Here is an 18059-nt window from a genome sequence, read left to right as displayed (position 1 = left end):
TGGCTCCCTTAAGGGTCAAGTCTCCGCGCTATCCGTATTTTTTCAGAAACGCCTGGCGCGACTTCCTCAGGGACGCACGTTCCTGCAAGGGGTTTGTCATATCGTCCCCCCTTACAAGCGGCCATTGGAGCCCTGGGACCTGAACAAGGTTCTAATTGCTCTCCAAAAGCCGCCTTTCGAGCCTATGAAGGAGGTTTCCCTTTCTCGTCTTTCACAGAAAGTGGCCTTTCTAGTGGCGGTCACGTCTCTTCGGAGAGTGTCCGAGCTGGCGGCGTTATCATGCAGATCTCCATTCCTGGTGTTTCACCAGGACAAGGTAGTTCTGCGTCCAATTCCAGAATTTCTTCCCAAGGTGGTATCTTCCTTTCATCTCAATCAAGAGATCACTTTACCGTCTTTGTGTCCGCATCCAGTTCACCATTTTGAAAAAGGTTTGCATTTATTGGATCTGGTGAGAGCACTCAGGATCTACATTTCCCGCACGGCGCCTCTGCGCCGCTCGGATGCACTCTTTGTCCTTGTCGCTGGTCAGCGTAAAGGGTCGCAAGCTTCCAAATCCACCCTTGCGCGTTGGATCAAGGAACCAATTCTTCACACCTACCGTTCTGCTGGGCTTCCGATTCCATCAGGACTGAAGGCCCATTCTACCAGAGCCGTGGGTGCGTCCTGGGCATTACGGCACCAGGCTACGGCTCAGCAGGTGTGCCAGGCGGCTACCTGGTCGAGTCTGCACACTTTTACCAAGCATTATCAGGTGCATACCTACGCTTCGGCGGATGCCGGCCTAGGTAGACAAGTCCTTCAGGCGGCGGTGGCTCACCTGTAAGAAAGGGCTGCCTGACAGCCCTATCACGAGGTATTCTTTTACCCACCCAGGGACTGCTTTTGGACGTCCCAATTGTCTGGGTCTCCCAATTAGGAGCGACAAAGAAGAAGGGAATTTTGTTTACTTACCGTAAATTCCTTTTCTTCTAGCTCCAATTGGGAGACCCAGCACCCGCCCTGTTTTTCTTAGGAAATTTGTTTTTTTCGGGTACACATGTTGTTCATGTTGAACAGTTCAGTTCTCCGAGGTTGTGTCTCGGGTTGAATTTGTATTTAAAACAGTTATTGGCTTTCCTCCTTCTTGCTTTTGCACTAAAACTGAGGAGCCCGTGATCCCACGGGGGGGTGTATAGCCAGAAGGGGAGGGGCCTTACACTTTTAAGTGTAGTACTTTGTGTGGCCTCCGGAGGCAGTAGCTATACACCCAATTGTCTGGGTCTCCCAATTGGAGCTAGAAGAAAAGGAATTTACGGTAAGTAAACAAAATTCCCTTCTTTGGCTTTTGGAGCGCGGTATGTGAAATCTTTGATTTTAGTGCAACTGGGCGTTTCTTCAGAGTCTTCTCTGGGGGCGTGTACCCTCGCCCCGCCCTCTGAGACGCAGCCAATCACAGCTCAGCAGCTGATGGAGGCGTGTCTGGGAGGGAGGAGTTCAAGCACACGCCCCTGGTGAAGACTCTGCAGCTATCGGAGCATGATCTGATCGCTGCGGATACTGCTGAATGACACAGCCGGCATCTCATGATGAAAATCTGGGAGTTGGATTTAAAAAAAATATACCACCTCCCCCAAAGGTGTCCACATCCTCTACAATGTGGGGTGGCATTGCCCTTTAAATTAAAACATCCGCTCCTGCACCCAGTGGCGGGGGACGTAGACTCTACATATTGGATGGTAAGCTCCTCCGGGCACCGGACCAGCATCGCTTTGTTCCCCCCTGTGTAAAACTTTCAGGAGGCTGGCAAAACAACGAGCGAGCAAACAAGACAAGAATATTCATTATCCAGGACGGGGCGGCCCCTCGCCTCCTTGGAAGATTTGTAATATTCCCGTACGTCTCCTGGACAGAGGCTCACAATGGAAAGCTCCGAGGGGTCACCCTGGACGCGGCCACAGGAGGCCAATGCCCAATATTTGTGATCCAGTGTCTGCCAGTGTCCTTCATTGTAACCCACGCTCCAAAGGGCAGCTCCAAGTTAAATAACAAAATCAAATCTTTATTTTTATATAGCGCTAACATATTCCACAGCGCTTTACATACATCAGTAACACTGTCCCCATTGGGGCTCACAATCTAAAGTCCCTATCTTTATGTCTTTGGAGTGTGGGAGGAAACCGGAGAACCCGGAGGAAACCCACGCAAACACGGGGAGAACATACAAACTCCTGCTGATGGTGTCCTTGGTGAGATTTGAACCCAGGACCCCAGCGCTACAAGACTGCAGTGCTAACCACTGAGCCACCCCAAGACTGCAGTGCTAACCACTGAGCCACCCCAAGACTGCAGTGCTAACCACTGAGCCACCCCAAGACTGCAGTGCTAACCACTGAGCCACCCCAAGACTGCAGTGCTAACCACTGAGCCACCCCAAGACTGCAGTGCTAACCACTGAGCCACCCCAAGACTGCAGTGCTAACCACTGAGCCACCCCAAGACTGCAGTGCTAACCACTGAGCCACCCCCAAGAATGCAGTGCTAACCATTGAGCCACCATAAGACTGCAGTGCTAACCACTGAGCCACCATAAGATTGCAGTGCTAACCACTGAGCCATCGTGCCGCCCATGTTACATGATGTATAAAGCTTAAAGGGTCTCCTTGTCATCCTCCATGTCATCTGAAAGGAGAGAAACAAAAAGCCAAAATCCAAAAATGATAGAACTATACAGCGTAAGGTGCAGTGCAATGGTTCCTGGGGGAGGAGCGGGACACAGCGCAGGTCTATGGTGTGCCATCAATCACTGTCAGGCTCCGCCCACTCCTAATCCGCTCAGTATATCAGCTGCACTTGGAATGTACCATTAACTGTTTTACGATTAGACATCTGTATGTCTGTCCAACAGCCTGCTTGCTGACTGTTTCCAGTAAAAAGTTAGATATGAAATAGTGAGTGCAGCTCTGGAGTATAATACAGGTGGTAACTCAGGATCAGTAATGTAATGTATGTACACAGTGACTGCACCAGCAGAATAGTGAGTGCAGCTCTGGAGTATAATACAGGAGGTAACTCAGGATCAGTAATGTATGTACACAGTGACTGCACCAGCAGAATAGTGAGTGCAGCTCTGGAGTATAATACAGGTGGTAACTCAGGATCAGTAATGTAATGTATGTACACAGTGACTGCACCAGCAGAATAGTGAGTGCAGCTCTGGAGTATTTCACAGGATGTAACTCAGGATCAGTAATGTATGTACACAGTGACTGCACCAGCAGAATAGTGAGTGCAGCTCTGGAGTATAATACAGGAGGTAACTCAGGATCAGTAATGTATGTACACATTGACTGCACCAGCAGGATAGGGAGTGCAGCTCTGGAGTATAATACAGGAGGTAACTCAGGATCAGTAATGTAATGTATGTACTCAGTGACTGCACCAGCAGAATAGTGAGTGCAGCTCTGGAGTATAATACAGGAGGTAACTCAGGATCAGTAATGTATGTAGACAGTGACTGCACCAGCAGGATAGGGAGTGCAGCTCTGAAGTATAATGAACTGTGAGTATCAGCTGATTAAATATGTGTAGTACAGGTCAGTTCAGGGCCTCTCTGTCAGCACAAAATGTCTGTTCAAATCGAGTACAGGCACCCGGTGCATCACGATGACCAAAGATTTAGGTGCACCTTCCCCCCCTTTTCCCGCTCTCTACACCCCCCAGTACCCTCTCATCCTCTTTAATAGAAAGCATTGGCTTTATAGTGCCACAGAAGGGTGGAGATAGATGGAGAAGAAGCAGAATGGAAGTAGTTAAATGTTTTGTGGCCATCATGTTCGAGCGCCTGTACTTGTTTTGGGCAGTCGCCCCGCGCTGGGTTTGGGCAGTCGCCCCGCGCTTGGTTTGGACAGTCGCCCCGCGCTTGGTTTGGACAGTCGCCCCGCGCTTGGTTTGGACAGTCGCCCCGCGCTTGGTTTGGACAGTCGCCCCGCGCTTGGTTTGGACAGTCGCCCCGCGCTTGGTTTGGACAGTCGCCCCGCGCTTGGTTTGGACAGTCGCCCCGCGCTTGGTTTGGACAGTCGCCCCGCGCTTGGTTTGGACAGTCGCCCCGCGCTTGGTTTGGACAGTCGCCCCGCGCTTGGTTTGGACAGTCGCCCCGCGCTTGGTTTGGACAGTCGCCCCGCGCTTGGTTTGGACAGTCGCCCCGCGCTTGGTTTGGACAGTCGCCCCGCGCTTGGTTTGGACAGTCGCCCCGCGCTTGGTCTGGACAGTCGCCCCGCGCTGGGTCTGGACAGTCGCCCCGCGCTGGGTCTGGACAGTCGCCCCGCGCTGGGTCTGGACAGTCGCCCCGCGCTGGGTCTGGACAGTCGCCCCGCGCTGGGTCTGGACAGTCGCCCCGCGCTGGGTCTGGACAGTCGCCCCGCGCTGGGTCTGGACAGTCGCCCCGCGCTGGGTCTGGACAGTCGCCCCGCGCAGGGTCTGGACAGTCGCCCCGCGCTGGGTCTGGACAGTCGCCCCGCGCTGGGTCTGGACAGTCGCCCCGCGCTGGGTCTGGACAGTCGCCCCGGCTTGGTCTGGACAGTCGTCCCGTGCTCGGTCTGGACAGTCGTCCCTTGCTGACGGAGACACTGTAATGAGATTGCTGGCGTTATTATCCTCCTTTCTCGTTCCTGCGCCTCGGTGTCCTGTATTCCTCGCCGCTGCACATTACACCTGTCGTGCGGCGTCACACGCGACCTGCATTAATGTGAATTCTCGCTTCCCCGCAGCTCGTCCTGTATAACTTCAGAGAATACGAGGATCTTGTGACCTTCCTGCAGCAGAACATTAATCAGGTGAATTGCTCCGCAGCGTTACATCGTGAACCTATTAGTGTCATCCGTAAGTGGAAGCTCCCGCGAGAGTTAATCAGAAATTACACGGGGTCTCGGGTCACTGCGAAGGCGGAATAAATCTGAGAATATCCGGCTGCTGATCGCTCGGAGAGGGACGGAGAATCCGCAGGAAAATAATAACCACCTTTATGGGAATGGCCGCGTTTCACGCCTCCAGAGCTGGTGACCTAGCCCGGCCACTGACGAGCAGCCACTGACCACGGGCGGTCACCGGGAGCAGGGCTGGAAACATTGTGCACCCCTATTACTCCAAAGTAACACTATGGAGACCCCCAGTGATTGCTGGGACGGGTAATTAGACCCCTGTGTGGATCGGCCGGCAGGGGAGCAGGGGCAGTGCTACTCCCTCACTCTCTATGGCACTATTAGAGATAGCCACGTGTTCTGGACCACCGCTTTATTCTTACGGGGGGCACAAATCATCTATTGAGGAAGTGATAGTTTCTTGTTACTATAATCCACATGCATTACAGGTTTATCAGAGTGTGTAATGTGTATGCAGATATCGGGGGTGAGGAAGGATCAGACATGTTGCATTTCAGCATGCCTGATCCTCTCCACAGGAGCTGCGGCCAGCCATGTCCTCCGCTGCTTATTCCCGAGACCTCAGAAGCATTTCTGTTTCATTTTCCAGTTTGAGCGCGGCCCCTTCGGATGCATCTTGCTGACTGTCTCCGTCGTCTTCTCCAGATCGGTTGAGCTGTGAGTATATATAATGTATACTGTTTGTATGTAATATGAGCGCTGCACTCCGCTGTTTCCAGCAGCCCCATAGACAGCGACCAGCGCTCAGTTCAGCCAGAGATGGGGCGTGGCGGGGGCGGGACATATATATATATATATAACATATAACGAGCTGTGCCGGTCCGTACATGACTGCCTTAAGATGTCAGATGTAGGTTCACCCCATCAAAAGCACCCCTGACTCCAGCGCGTCCCCTCTTCAAGCGTGGCTTATATAATGCCGGTCTTGATAAATCGGGCCCTTAGTTTAAGGCTGTGTGCGCATGTTGCTTTTTTTTGCATGCGTTGTGCTTCCCCAGCAAAGGCCATGAAAATTCAGAAATTTCCCCACGCATGTTTTTTTTTTTTTTAGGCAGTGTGTTTTGTTTGACAAATATTTGTCAAAATCGTTGCGTAAAAAGCAAGCAGCGCATCACTTCTTCACTGCGTTCTGGTTGCATTTTCCACCCATTGAAATGAATGAGGTGTCAAAACACAACCAAAATGTTTAGTGTGCACTGGCACTGCATTTTGGATGCATTTTGGATCCGTTCTTGTCAACAAAAACGCAGGTCTCTCGGTCTCTCTCTCGGTCTCTGTCTGTCGGTCTCAGTCTCTGTCTCCTCTCGGTGTCGGTCTCTGTCGGTCTCGGTCTGTGTCAGTCGGTCTCGGTCTCTGTCGGTCTTGGTCTCTGTCGGTCTTGGTCTCTGTCGGTCTCGGTCTCTGTCGGTCTCGGTCTCTGTCGGTCTCGGTCTCTGTCGGTCTCGGTCTCTGACGGTCTCGGTCTCTGTCGGTCTCGGTCTCTGTCGGTCTCGGTCAGTCTCGGTCAGTCTCGGTCTCGGTCAGTCTCGGTCTCTGTCTCGGTCAGTCTCTGTCTCGGTCGGTCTCTGTCTCGGTCGGTCTCTGTCTCGGTCGGTCTCTGTCTCGGTCGGTCTCTGTCTCGGTCGGTCTCTGTCTCGGTCGGTCTCTGTCTCGGTCGGTCTCGGTCGGTGTCGGTCTCGGTGTCGGTCTCTGTCGGTGTTGGTCTCGGTCTCTCTCGGTCGGTGTTGGTCTCTGTCTCTCTCGGACGGTGTCGGTCTCTGTCGGTGTCGGTCTCTGTCGGTGTCGGTCTCTGTCGGTGTCGGTCTCTGTCGGTGTCGGTCTCTGTCGGTGTCGGTCTCTGTCGGTGTCGGTCTCTGTCGGTGTCGGTCTCTGTCGGTGTCGGTCTCTGTCGGTCTCTGTCGGTGTCGGTCTCTGTCGGTGTCGGTCTCTGTCGGTGTCGGTCTCTGTCGGTGTCGGTCTCTGTCGGTGTCGGTCTCTGTCGGTGTCGGTCTCTGTCGGTGTCGGTCTCTGTCGGTGTCGGTCTCTGTCGGTGTCGGTCTCTGTCGGTCTCTGTCGGTGTCGGTCTCTGTCGGTGTCGGTCTCTGTCGGTGTCGGTCTCTGTCGGTGTCGGTCTCTGTCGGTCTCGGTCTCTGTCGGTGTCGGTCTCTGTCGGTCTCGGTCTCTGTCGGTCTCGGTCAGTCTCGGTCTCGGTCAGTCTCGGTCAGTCTCGGTCTCGGTCTCTGTCTCGGTCAGTCTCTGTCTTGGTCGGTCTCTGTCTCGGTCGGTCTCTGTCTCGGTCGGTCTCTGTCTCGGTCGGTCTCTGTCTCGGTCGGTCTCTGTCTCGGTCGGTCTCGGTCGGTGTCGGTCTCGGTGTCGGTCTCTGTCGGTGTTGGTCTCGGTCTCTCTCGGTCGGTGTTGGTCTCTGTCTCTCTCGGACGGTGTCGGTCTCTGTCGGTGTCGGTCTCTGTCGGTGTCGGTCTCTGTCGGTGTCGGTCTCTGTCGGTGTCGGTCTCTGTCGGTGTCGGTCTCTGTCGGTGTCGGTCTCTGTCGGTGTCGGTCTCTGTCGGTGTCGGTCTCTGTCGGTGTCGGTCTCTGTCGGTCTCTGTCGGTGTCGGTCTCTGTCGGTGTCGGTCTCTGTCGGTGTCGGTCTCTGTCGGTGTCGGTCTCTGTCGGTGTCGGTCTCTGTCGGTGTCGGTCTCTGTCGGTGTCGGTCTCTGTCGGTGTCGGTCTCTGTCGGTGTCGGTCTCTGTCGGTCTCTGTCGGTGTCGGTCTCTGTCGGTGTCGGTCGGTGTCGGTCGGTGTCGGTCGGTGTCGGTCGGTGTCGGTCGGTGTCGGTCGGTGTCGGTCGGTCTCGGTCGGTGTCGGTCGGTCTCGGTCGGTGTCAGTCTCGGTGTCAGTCACTATGTCTTTGGTGAACACCGGAAACCGGAGCCCAAGTAGGAAATCCACGCAAACATGGGGAGAACATACAAACTCCTTGAGGAAGTTGTCCTTGTTGGGATTTGAACCCAGGACTCCAGCACTGCAAGACTGCAGTGCTGACCCCTGAGCCACCGTATAGTGCTGACCCCTGAGCCACGGTCTAGTGCTGACCCTTAAGCCACGGTCTAGTGCTGACCCCTGAGCCACGGTCTAGAGCTGACCCTTAAGCCACCGTCTAGTGCTGACCCCTGAGCCACCGTCTAGTGCTGACCCCTGAGCCACCGTCTAGTGCTGACCCCGGAGCCACGGTCTAGTGCTGACCCCGGAGCCACGGTCTAGTGCTGACCCCTGAGCCACGGTCTAGTGCTGACCCCTGAGCCACGGTCTAGTGCTGACCCCTGAGCCACGGTCTAGTGCTGACCCCTGAGCCACGGTCTAGTGCTGACCCCTGAGCCACGGTCTAGTGCTGACCCCTGAGCCACGGTCTAGTGCTGACCCCTGAGCCACGGTCTAGTGCTGACCCCTGAGCCACGGTCTAGTGCTGACCCCTGAGCCACGGTCTAGTGCTGACCCCTGAGCCACGGTCTAGTGCTGACCCCTGAGCCACGGTCTAGTGCTGACCCCTGAGCCACGGTCTAGTGCTGACCCCTGAGCCACGGTCTAGTGCTGACCCCTGAGCCACGGTCTAGTGCTGACCCCTGAGCCACGGTCTAGTGCTGACCCCTGAGCCACGGTCTAGTGCTGACCCCTGAGCCACGGTCTAGTGCTGACCCCTGAGCCACGGTCTAGTGCTGACCACTGAACCACGGTCTAGTGCTGACCCCTGAGCCACGGTCTAGTGCTGACCTCTGAGCCACGGTCTAGTGCTGACCCCTGAGCCACGGTCTAGTGCTGACCCCTGAGCCACGGTCTAGTGCTGACCCCTGAGCCACGGTCTAGTGCTGACCCCTGAGCCACGGTCTAGTGCTGACCCCTGAGCCACGGTCTAGTGCTGACCCCTGAGCCACGGTCTAGTGCTGACCCCTGAGCCACGGTCTAGTGCTGACCCCTGAGCCACGGTCTAGTGCTGACCCCTGAGCCACGGTCTAGTGCTGACCCCTGAGCCACGGTCTAGTGCTGACCCCTGAGCCACGGTCTAGTGCTGACCCCTGAGCCACGGTCTAGTGCTGACCCCTGAGCCACGGTCTAGTGCTGACCCCTGAGCCACGGTCTAGTGCTGACCCCTGAGCCACGGTCTAGTGCTGACCCCTGAGCCACGGTCTAGTGCTGACCCCTGAGCCACGGTCTAGTGCTGACCCCTGAGCCACCGCACAGTGCCGACCCCCTGAGCCACCGCACAGTGCCGACCCCCTGAGCCACCGCACAGTGCCGACCCCCTGAGCCACCGCACAGTGCCGACCCCCTGAGCCACCGCACAGTGCCGACCCCCTGAGCCACCGCACAGTGCCGACCCCCTGAGCCACCGCACAGTGCCGACCCCCTGAGCCACCGCACAGTGCCGACCCCCTGAGCCACCGCACAGTGCCGACCCCCTGAGCCACCGCACAGTGCCGACCCCCTGAGGCACCGCACAGTGCCGACCCCCTGAGGCACCGCACAGTGCCGACCCCCTGAGGCACCGCACAGTGCCGACCCCCTGAGGCACCGCACAGTGCCGACCCCTGAGGCACCGCACAGTGCCGACCCCTGAGGCACCGCACAGTGCCGACCCCTGAGGCACCGCACAGTGCCGACCCCTGAGGCACCGCACAGTGCCGACCCCTGAGCCATCATGCTATCTTTTGCATCTATGCAGATAGTGGGTTTACACTTTTTTCGGCTGTAGTTAACCCCTTATGGTTGTTGGGTGTAAACAGTGGGGCGGGGAGGGACACTTCTTGGATACTGCAGATCAGCTCCGTGTATTTGTAGAGTCATCACTAAACACTGTACAGGACTGTTGTGTTCGTCTCCGTCACAGTCCGTCCCCATCCTTTCCAGCGTGGGCTGCCAAGTGTAGGACCCCCATCGATCTGGTGCTGATCACTTATCCTAGTGATGGCTCATAAGTATCCGTGTCCTAGAAAGCCCCTTTATACTGTTGCCATTGGCTCCTATGTCAGCAGTGCTCCCGGGCGCCGGCTGTATAACACAGCCATCACTTGTGCTCTGCGGATCTGGCTCAGCTCTTGGATTCGTTGCATAGTATGAGGACTTGTAAGATGGAGTGCCCCTTTAACTGTCGGAGCCGCCCTCGCGTCCTGGTACATTGGACCCCGGCGGTGTGTGTGCTCCTGTGTGCGGGCGTCTGACCCCGCTGTGTGCCCGGGGAGGCTCTGGCACGGCCGTTGTGCAGCCAGAGCAGTTTACATTACTGACATACTTCTGGCTGGAGATGAGACGTCAGGGGCAGGACGTGGGTTTTGCCCGGATTTATCATTTCTCCGCTTGTCCGGGAGGTCTCCGCTGTTTATCGCTTCTCCTGCCAGCTCCTAATCGCAGTATGAGGCGCTCACAATTCACTTTTACCATCCCACCGAACGCCTGCGGCGAAGAGAAGGAGCTGCACTCACTTATACTCCAGAGCTGCACTCACTATTCTGCTGGTGCAGTCACTGTGTACATACATTACATTACTGATCCTGAGTTACCTCCTGTATTATACTCCAGAGCTGCACTCACTATTCTGCTGGTGCAGTCACTATGTACATACATTACTGATCCTGAGTTACCTCCTGTATTATACTCCAGAGCTGCACTCACTATTCTGCTGGTGCAGTCACTGTGTACGTACATTACATTACTGATCCTGAGTTACCTCCTGTATTATGCTCCAGAGCTGCACTCACTATTCTGCTGGTGCAGTCACTGTGTACATACATTACATTACTGATCCTGAGTTACCTCCTGTATTATACTCCAGAGCTGCACTCACTATTCTGCTGGTGCAGTCACTGTGTACATACATTACATTACTGATCCTGAGTTACCTCCTGTATTATACTCCAGAGCTGCGCTCACTATTCTGCTGGTGCAGTCACTGTGTACATACATTACATTACTGATCCTGAGTTACCTCCTGTATTATACTCCAGAGCTGCGCTCACTATTCTGCTGGTGCAGTCACTGTGTACATACATTACATTACTGATCCTGAGTTACCTCCTGTATTATCCTCCAGAGCTGCACTCACTATTCTGCTGGTGCAGTCACTGTGTACATACATTACTGATCCTGACTTAGAGCAGCTGTAGCACTGTTTCTGCTGTAAGTCGTTACAGTGTGTCAGTCTGGAGTACACAGTCACTGCACAGAGCACTATCGATACTGGATACAATTGTAGCGAGGCTGTGGATTTTCAGCCTCACTGATATTGGGGGGTGCAGAGGACTCCCCCCGCCGCCCGTGGCACAGCAGAGGGCGGCGGGTAGAGGGGTGCGGATAAATGGGGAGCATTTTCTCCCCCTGCTTGGCTCTTGGAGCTGTTTTTTCTCCTCCTGCTTGGCTCTTGGAGCTGGTTTTTCTCCCCCTGCTTGGCTCTTGGAGCTGGTTTTTCTCCCCCTGCTTGGCTCTTGGAGCTGGTTTTTTCCCCTCCTGCTTGGCTCTTGGAGCTGGTTTTTCTCCTCCTGCTTGGCTCTTGGAGCTGGTTTTTTCCCCTCCTGCTTGGCTCTTGGAGCTGGGTTTTCTCCTCCTGCTTGGCTCTTGGAGCTGGGTTTTCTCCTCCTGCTTGGCTCTTGGAGCTGTTTTTTTCTCCCCCTGCTTGGCTCTTGGAGCTGTTTTTTTCTCCCCCTGCTTGGCTCTTGGAGCTGGTTTTTCTCCTCCTGCTTGGCTCTTGGAGCTGGATTTTCTCCCCCTGCTTGGCTCTTGGAGCTGGTTTTTCTCCTCCTGCTTGGCTCTTGGAGCTGGTTTTTTCCCCTCCTGCTTGGCTCTTGGAGCTGGTTTTTCTCCTCCTGCTTGGCTCTTGGAGCTGTTTTTTTCTCCCCCTGCTTGGCTCTTGGAGCTGGGTTTTCTCCCCCTGCTTGGCTCTTGGAGCTGGGTTTTCTCCTCCTGCTTGGCTCTTGGAGCTGGGTTTTCTCCCCCTGCTTGGCTCTTGGAGCTGGTTTTCTCCTCCTGCTTGGCTCTTGGAGCTGGTTTTTCTCCTCCTGCTTGGCTCTTGGAGCTGGTTTTTCTCCCCCTGCTTGGCTCTTGGAGCTGGGTTTTTCTTCGGCGCTCCATTGGGAGACCCAGACGATTGGGTGTATAGCACTGCCTCCGGAGGCCACACAAAGCAATTACACTAAAAAGTGTAAGGCCCCTCCCCTTCTGGCTATACACCCCCAGTGGGATCACTGGCTCACCAGTTTTCTGCTTTGTGCGAAGGAGGTCAGACATCCACGCATAGCTCCACTGTTTGTAGTCAGCAGTAGCTGCTGGCTATATCGGATGGAAGAAAAGAGGGCCCATATGGGGCCCCCAGCATGCTCCCTTCTCACCCGCGGTGGTGCTTGTAAGGTTGAGGTACCTATTGCTGGTACAGAGGCTGGAGCCCACATGCTGTTTTCCTTCCACATCCCCTGGAGGGCTCTGTGGAAGTGGGATCTTGCCGGCCCCCAAGCCCTGAGGCCGGGCTCCATCCACAGACCCAGAGAACCTGCTGGATTTGGAGCATGAGTACAGTCAGGGACAAGGCCCTGCATCATTCAGGTACTCGGTGTCCCCGGCAGGCACGGACACTCTCAAGGCTTGCTGAGCGTTATAGTGCGCCGGGGACAGTAGCGCTGTGCGCTGGGGTTAGGTCACTGCAGCTTTGCTGAGTGACGTTACATGTTGGGAACTACTGCGCCGACCGCTCCTGGAGCGGCGGCGCAGCTGCGACTTGTGGTGCGCCGGGGACTTGGCGCCGACCGCGCTTTTACGGCGGCGGCGCTTCTAACTTTAGCCCCCGGCTTCTGCGGCCTAGCGCCGCTTCGTTCCCGCCCCCACCCTGTCAATCAGGGTAGGGGAGAGACGCTGCTCAATTGGCAGCGCCGAGGGCTGGAGCTTTATTTACATGCTCCAGCCCTCTCACTAGGCACAGTGGGAAGCAGGCTTCCCGCTCTTCGTCTGTATACGCCCAGGGCCCGCCCCCCCTCTCCACAAGGACGCCGGCAGCCATTACACATGCGGTCTGGCTGGGGAAAGGCAGCAGGCTCTGGGAGACCCAGACTAAAGGGATTTCGGCGACCACACACCCGCTCCTAAGCGGGCGGTAAGCAGCACTTTAGTGCTGGCCCCACTAGTGCCTCAGTGTTATATTAGTGTACTTTTTTCTTGGTACCATATATATATATAGTTGCACTGTAAGGTCGCTTCTTGGCTGGACACCCTGTACTGCTCTGAGGAGGCAGCAACATGTCATCCGCAAAACGCAAGGGTGCCAAGGCACAGGCTGTGTACACTGTTTGTACTGCATGTGGGGCTGATCTACCGGCAGGCTCCAATGACTCACATTGTGTGCAATGTTCAGTCCCAGTGGCACTTCGTCAGCCAGAGCCTATGGTGGTAGTGGCCCAGGCAGAGACGCCTGTGAACCCTGCCCCGGTGACGGGGACAGACTTTGCAGTTTTTGCTGATAAAATGTCTGTGACTATGACAAAAATCCTGGAGACCTTGCAGTCCAGGCCAGTTACTCAGACCATGGACACTGCTGTGTCTATGCTCTCCGGTCCCCCTCAGTTGGAACTAATCCGTACTTCAAGGGGGTCTCAAGCATCACAGGCTGAAGTCTCTGACTCAGATGACAGTCCCAGGCAGCCTAAGCGAGCTCGCTGGGAAAGACCCTCCACGTCATCACACTGCTCAGGGTCTCAGCGAGAAGAGTCTCTCTGTGATGAGACTGAGGACGGTGATCAGGATTCTAATCCTGAGGCCCCTCTCAATCTGGATGCCCCTGATGGTGACGCCATGGTTAATGACCTTATATCGGCAATTAATAGACTGTTGGATATTTCTCCCCCAGCCCCTTCTGCAGAGGAGGCAGCTGCACAGCAGGAGAAGTTCCATTTCCTATATCCCAAGCGTAAATTAAGTGCTTTTTTGGACCACTCTGATTTCAGAGAATCGATCCAGAAACACGACGCTCATCCAGACAAGCGTTTCTCTAAACGTTCTAAGGATACCCGTTATCCTTTTCCCTCTGAGGTGGCCAAACGCTGGACCCACTGTCCAAAGGTGGATCCCCCAATTTCCAAGCTTGCGGCTAGATCCATAGTCGCAGTAGAGGATGGCGCTTCACTTAAAGATGCCAACGACAGACAGATGGACCTTTGGTTGAAATCTGTCTATGAAGCTATCGGCGCGTCGTTTGCTCCAGCATTCGCGGCCGTGTGGGCACTCCAAGCTATTTCAGCTGGTTTAGCACAGGTGGATGCTATCATACATCCAGCAGTACCGCAGGTGGCGTCCCTAACTTCGCAAATGTCTGCGTTTGCGACCTATGCTATCAATGCTGTCCTAGAATCTACGAGCCGTACCGCTATGGCGTCCGCCAATTCTGTGGTTTTGCGCAGAGCCTTGTGGTTAAAGGACTGGAAAGCAGATGCTGGTTCCAAAAAATGCTTAACCAGCTTGCCATTATCTAGAGACAGACTGTTTGGTGAGCCATTGGCTGAAATCATAAAACAGTCCAAGGGTAAGGACTCTTCCTTACCACAGCCCAGAGCAAGTAAACCTCAACAGAAAAAGTGGCAGTCGAGGTTTCGGTCCTTTCGAGGCTCCGGCAAGGCCCAATTCTCCTCGTCCAAAAGGACTCAGAAAGAACAAGGGAGCTCAGATTCCTGGCGGGCTCACTCACGCCCCAGGAAAGCAAATGGAGGAACCGCTTCCAAAGCGGCTACCTCATGACTTTCGGCCTCCTCCCTCCGCATCCTCGGTCGGTGGCAGGCTCTCCCGCTTTTGCGACATTTGGCTGTCACAGGTCAAAGACCGGTGGGTAACAGACATTTTGTCTCGCGGGTACAGAATCGAGTTCAGTTCTCGGCCTCCACTTCGGTTCTTCAGAACCTCCCCACACCCCAACCGAGCAGATGCCCTGCTGCAGGCGGTGGACTCTCTAAGAGCAGAAGGAGTCGTGATCCCTGTCCCCCCTCAGGAACGGGGGCGAGGATTTTACTCCAATCTCTTTGTGGTTCCAAAAAAGGACGGCTCCTTCCGTCCTGTTCTGGACCTAAAACTGCTCAACAAGCATGTGAACGCCAGGCGGTTCCGGATGGAATCCCTCCGCTCAGTCATTGCCTCAATGTCTCAAGGAGATTTCCTAGCATCAATAGACATCAAAGATGCTTATCTCCACGTGCCGATTGCTACAGAGCACCAACGCTTTCTACGCTTCGTGATAGGAGACGACCATCTTCAGTTCGTAGCTCTGCCATTTGGTCTGGCGACAGCCCCTCGGGTGTTCACCAAGATCATGGCGGCAGTGGTAGCAGTCTTGCACTCTCACGGACACTCTGTGATCCCTTACTTGGACGATCTACTGGTCAAGGCACCCTCTCAAGAGGCATGCCAACTCAGCCTGAATGTTGCACTGGAGACTCTCCAGGCGTTCGGGTGGATCATCAACTTCCCAAAGTCAAATCTGTCACCGACCCAATCACTAACGTATCTTGGCATGGAGTTTCATACTCTCTCAGCGATAGTGAAGCTTCCGCTGGACAAGCAGCGGTCTCTACAGACTGGGGTGCAGGCTCTCCTTCAAAGTCAGTCGCACTCCTTAAGACGCCTCATGCACTTCCTCGGGAAGATGGTGGCGGCAATAGAGGCGGTTCCGTTTGCGCAGTTTCATCTGCGTCCACTTCAATGGGACATTCTCCGCCAATGGGACGGGAAGTCAACATCCCTGGACAGGAAAGTCTCCCTTTCCCAGACGGCCAAGGACTCTCTGCAGTGGTGGCTCCTTTCCACCTCATTATCACAGGGAAGATCCTTCCTACCACCGTCCTGGGCGGTGGTCACGACAGACGCGAGTCTGTCAGGGTGGGGAGCAGTGTTTCTCCACCACAGGGCTCAGGGTACGTGGACTCAGCAGGAGTCCACCCTTCAGATCAATGTTCTGGAAATCAGAGCAGTGTATCTTGCCCTACTAGCCTTCCAACAGTGGCTGGAAGGGAAGCAGATCCGAATTCAATCGGACAACTCCACAGCGGTGGCATACATCAATCACCAAGGGGGGACACGCAGTCGGCAAGCCTTCCAGGAAGTCCGGCGGATTATGATGTGGGTGGAAGCCACGGCCTCCACCATATCCGCGGTTCACATCCCCGACGTAGAAAACTGGGAAGCAGACTTCCTCAGTCGCCAGGGCATGGACGCAGGGGAATGGTCCCTTCACCCGGACGTGTTTCAGGAAATCTGTCGCCGATGGGGAAGGCCGGACGTCGACCTAATGGCGTCCCGGCACAACAACAAGGTCCCAACCTTCATGGCACGGTCTCGCGATCAAAGAGCTCTAGCAGCAGACGCCCTAGTGCAAGATTGGTCGCAGTTCCGGCTCCCTTATGTGTTTCCACCTCTGGCACTCTTGCCCAGAGTGCTACGCAAGATCAGATCCGACTGCAGCCGCGTCATACTCGTCGCTCCAGACTGGCCGAGGAGGGCGTGGTATCCGGATCTGTGGCATCTCACGGTCGGCCATCCGTGGGCACTACCAGACCGACCAGACTTACTGTCCCAAGGGCCTTTTTTCCATCGGAATTCTGCGGCCCTTAACCTGACTGTGTGGCCATTGAGTCCTGGATCCTAGCGTCTTCAGGCTTATCCCAAGGGGTCGTTGCCACCATGAGACAGGCTAGGAAGCCCACGTCTGCTAAGATCTACCACAGAACGTGGAGGATATTCTTATCCTGGTGCTCTGCTCAGGGAGTGTCTCCCTGGCCATTTGCATTGCCTACCTTTCTTTCTTTCCTGCAATCTGGGTTAGAAAAAGGTTTGTCGCTCGGCTCCCTTAAAGGACAAGTCTCGGCGCTATCCGTCTTTTTTCAGAAGCGTCTAGCACGCCTTCCTAAGGTGCGCACGTTCCTACAGGGGGTTTGCCATATCGTTCCCCCGTACAAACGGCCGTTAGATCCATGGGATCTGAACAGGGTACTAGTTGCCCTCCAGAAGCCGCCCTTCGAGCCTCTGAGGGAGGTTTCACTTTCTAGACTATCACAGAAAGTGGCTTTTCTGGTAGCGATCACATCTCTTCGGAGAGTGTCTGAGCTGGCAGCGCTGTCATCCAAGGCTCCCTTCCTGGTCTTCCACCAGGACAAGGTAGTGCTGCGCCCCATTCAGGAGTTTCTCCCGAAGGTGGTATCCTCTTTTCATCTTAATCAGGATATCTCTTTGCCTTCGTTTTGTCCTCATGCAGTTCATCGGTATGAGAAGGATTTACATTTGTTAGATCTGGTGAGAGCACTCAGAATCTACATTTCCCGCACGGCGCCCCTGCGCCGTTCGGATGCACTCTTTGTCCTTGTCGCTGGTAAGCGCAAAGGGTCGCAGGCTTTTAAGGCCACCCTGGCTCGATGGATCAAAGAACCAATTCTTGAAGCCTACCGTTCTGTTGGGCTTCCGGTTCCATCAGGGCTGAAGGCCCATTCTACCAGAGCCGTGGGTGCGTCCTGGGCATTGCGACACCAGGCTACGGCTCAACAGGTGTGCCAGGCAGCTACCTGGTCGAGTCTGCACACTTTCACCAAACATTATCAGGTGCATACCTATGCTTCGGCGGACGCCAGCCTAGGTAGAAGAGTCCTGCAGACGGCAGTTGCCTACCCGTAGGGGAGGGCTGTCTTCGCAGCTCTAACATGAGGTATTTCTTTACCCACCCAGGGACAGCTTTTGGACGTCCCAATCGTCTGGGTCTCCCAATGGAGCGCCGAAGAAGAAGGGAATTTTGTTACTTACCGTAAATTCCTTTTCTTCTAGCTCCTATTGGGAGACCCAGCACCCGCCCTGTTGTCCTTCGGGACTTTTGGTTGTTTTTCGGGTACACATGTTGTTCATGTTGAACGGTTTTCAGTTCTCCGACGTTACTTCGGAGTGAATTTGTTTAAACCAGTTATTGGCTTTCCTCCTTCTTGCTTTTGCACTAAAACTGGTGAGCCAGTGATCCCACTGGGGGTGTATAGCCAGAAGGGGAGGGGCCTTACACTTTTTAGTGTAATTGCTTTGTGTGGCCTCCGGAGGCAGTGCTATACACCCAATCGTCTGGGTCTCCCAATAGGAGCTAGAAGAAAAGGAATTTACGGTAAGTAACAAAAT

General features: G+C 54.9%; 1 protein-coding gene across 1 annotated transcript in view; it reads left to right on the top strand.

The window, feature by feature from the left end:
- MINDY4 (MINDY lysine 48 deubiquitinase 4) overlaps positions 1–18059 on the top strand; it is a 189413-nt gene that overhangs the window by 79185 nt on the left and 92169 nt on the right. The window contains exons 12-13 of the mRNA XM_075315756.1: positions 4749–4814; positions 5509–5576. Coding sequence (XP_075171871.1) covers positions 4749–4814; positions 5509–5576 — 134 coding nt within the window. The remainder of the gene's footprint in view (positions 1–4748; positions 4815–5508; positions 5577–18059) is intronic.

This window comes from Anomaloglossus baeobatrachus, chromosome 6, assembly GCF_048569485.1.
Source record: "Anomaloglossus baeobatrachus isolate aAnoBae1 chromosome 6, aAnoBae1.hap1, whole genome shotgun sequence".
Classification (NCBI taxonomy): domain Eukaryota; kingdom Metazoa; phylum Chordata; class Amphibia; order Anura; family Aromobatidae; genus Anomaloglossus; species Anomaloglossus baeobatrachus.
Note: the sequence above shows the minus strand (reverse complement) of the source record. Positions and strands in the feature narration are given on the sequence as shown.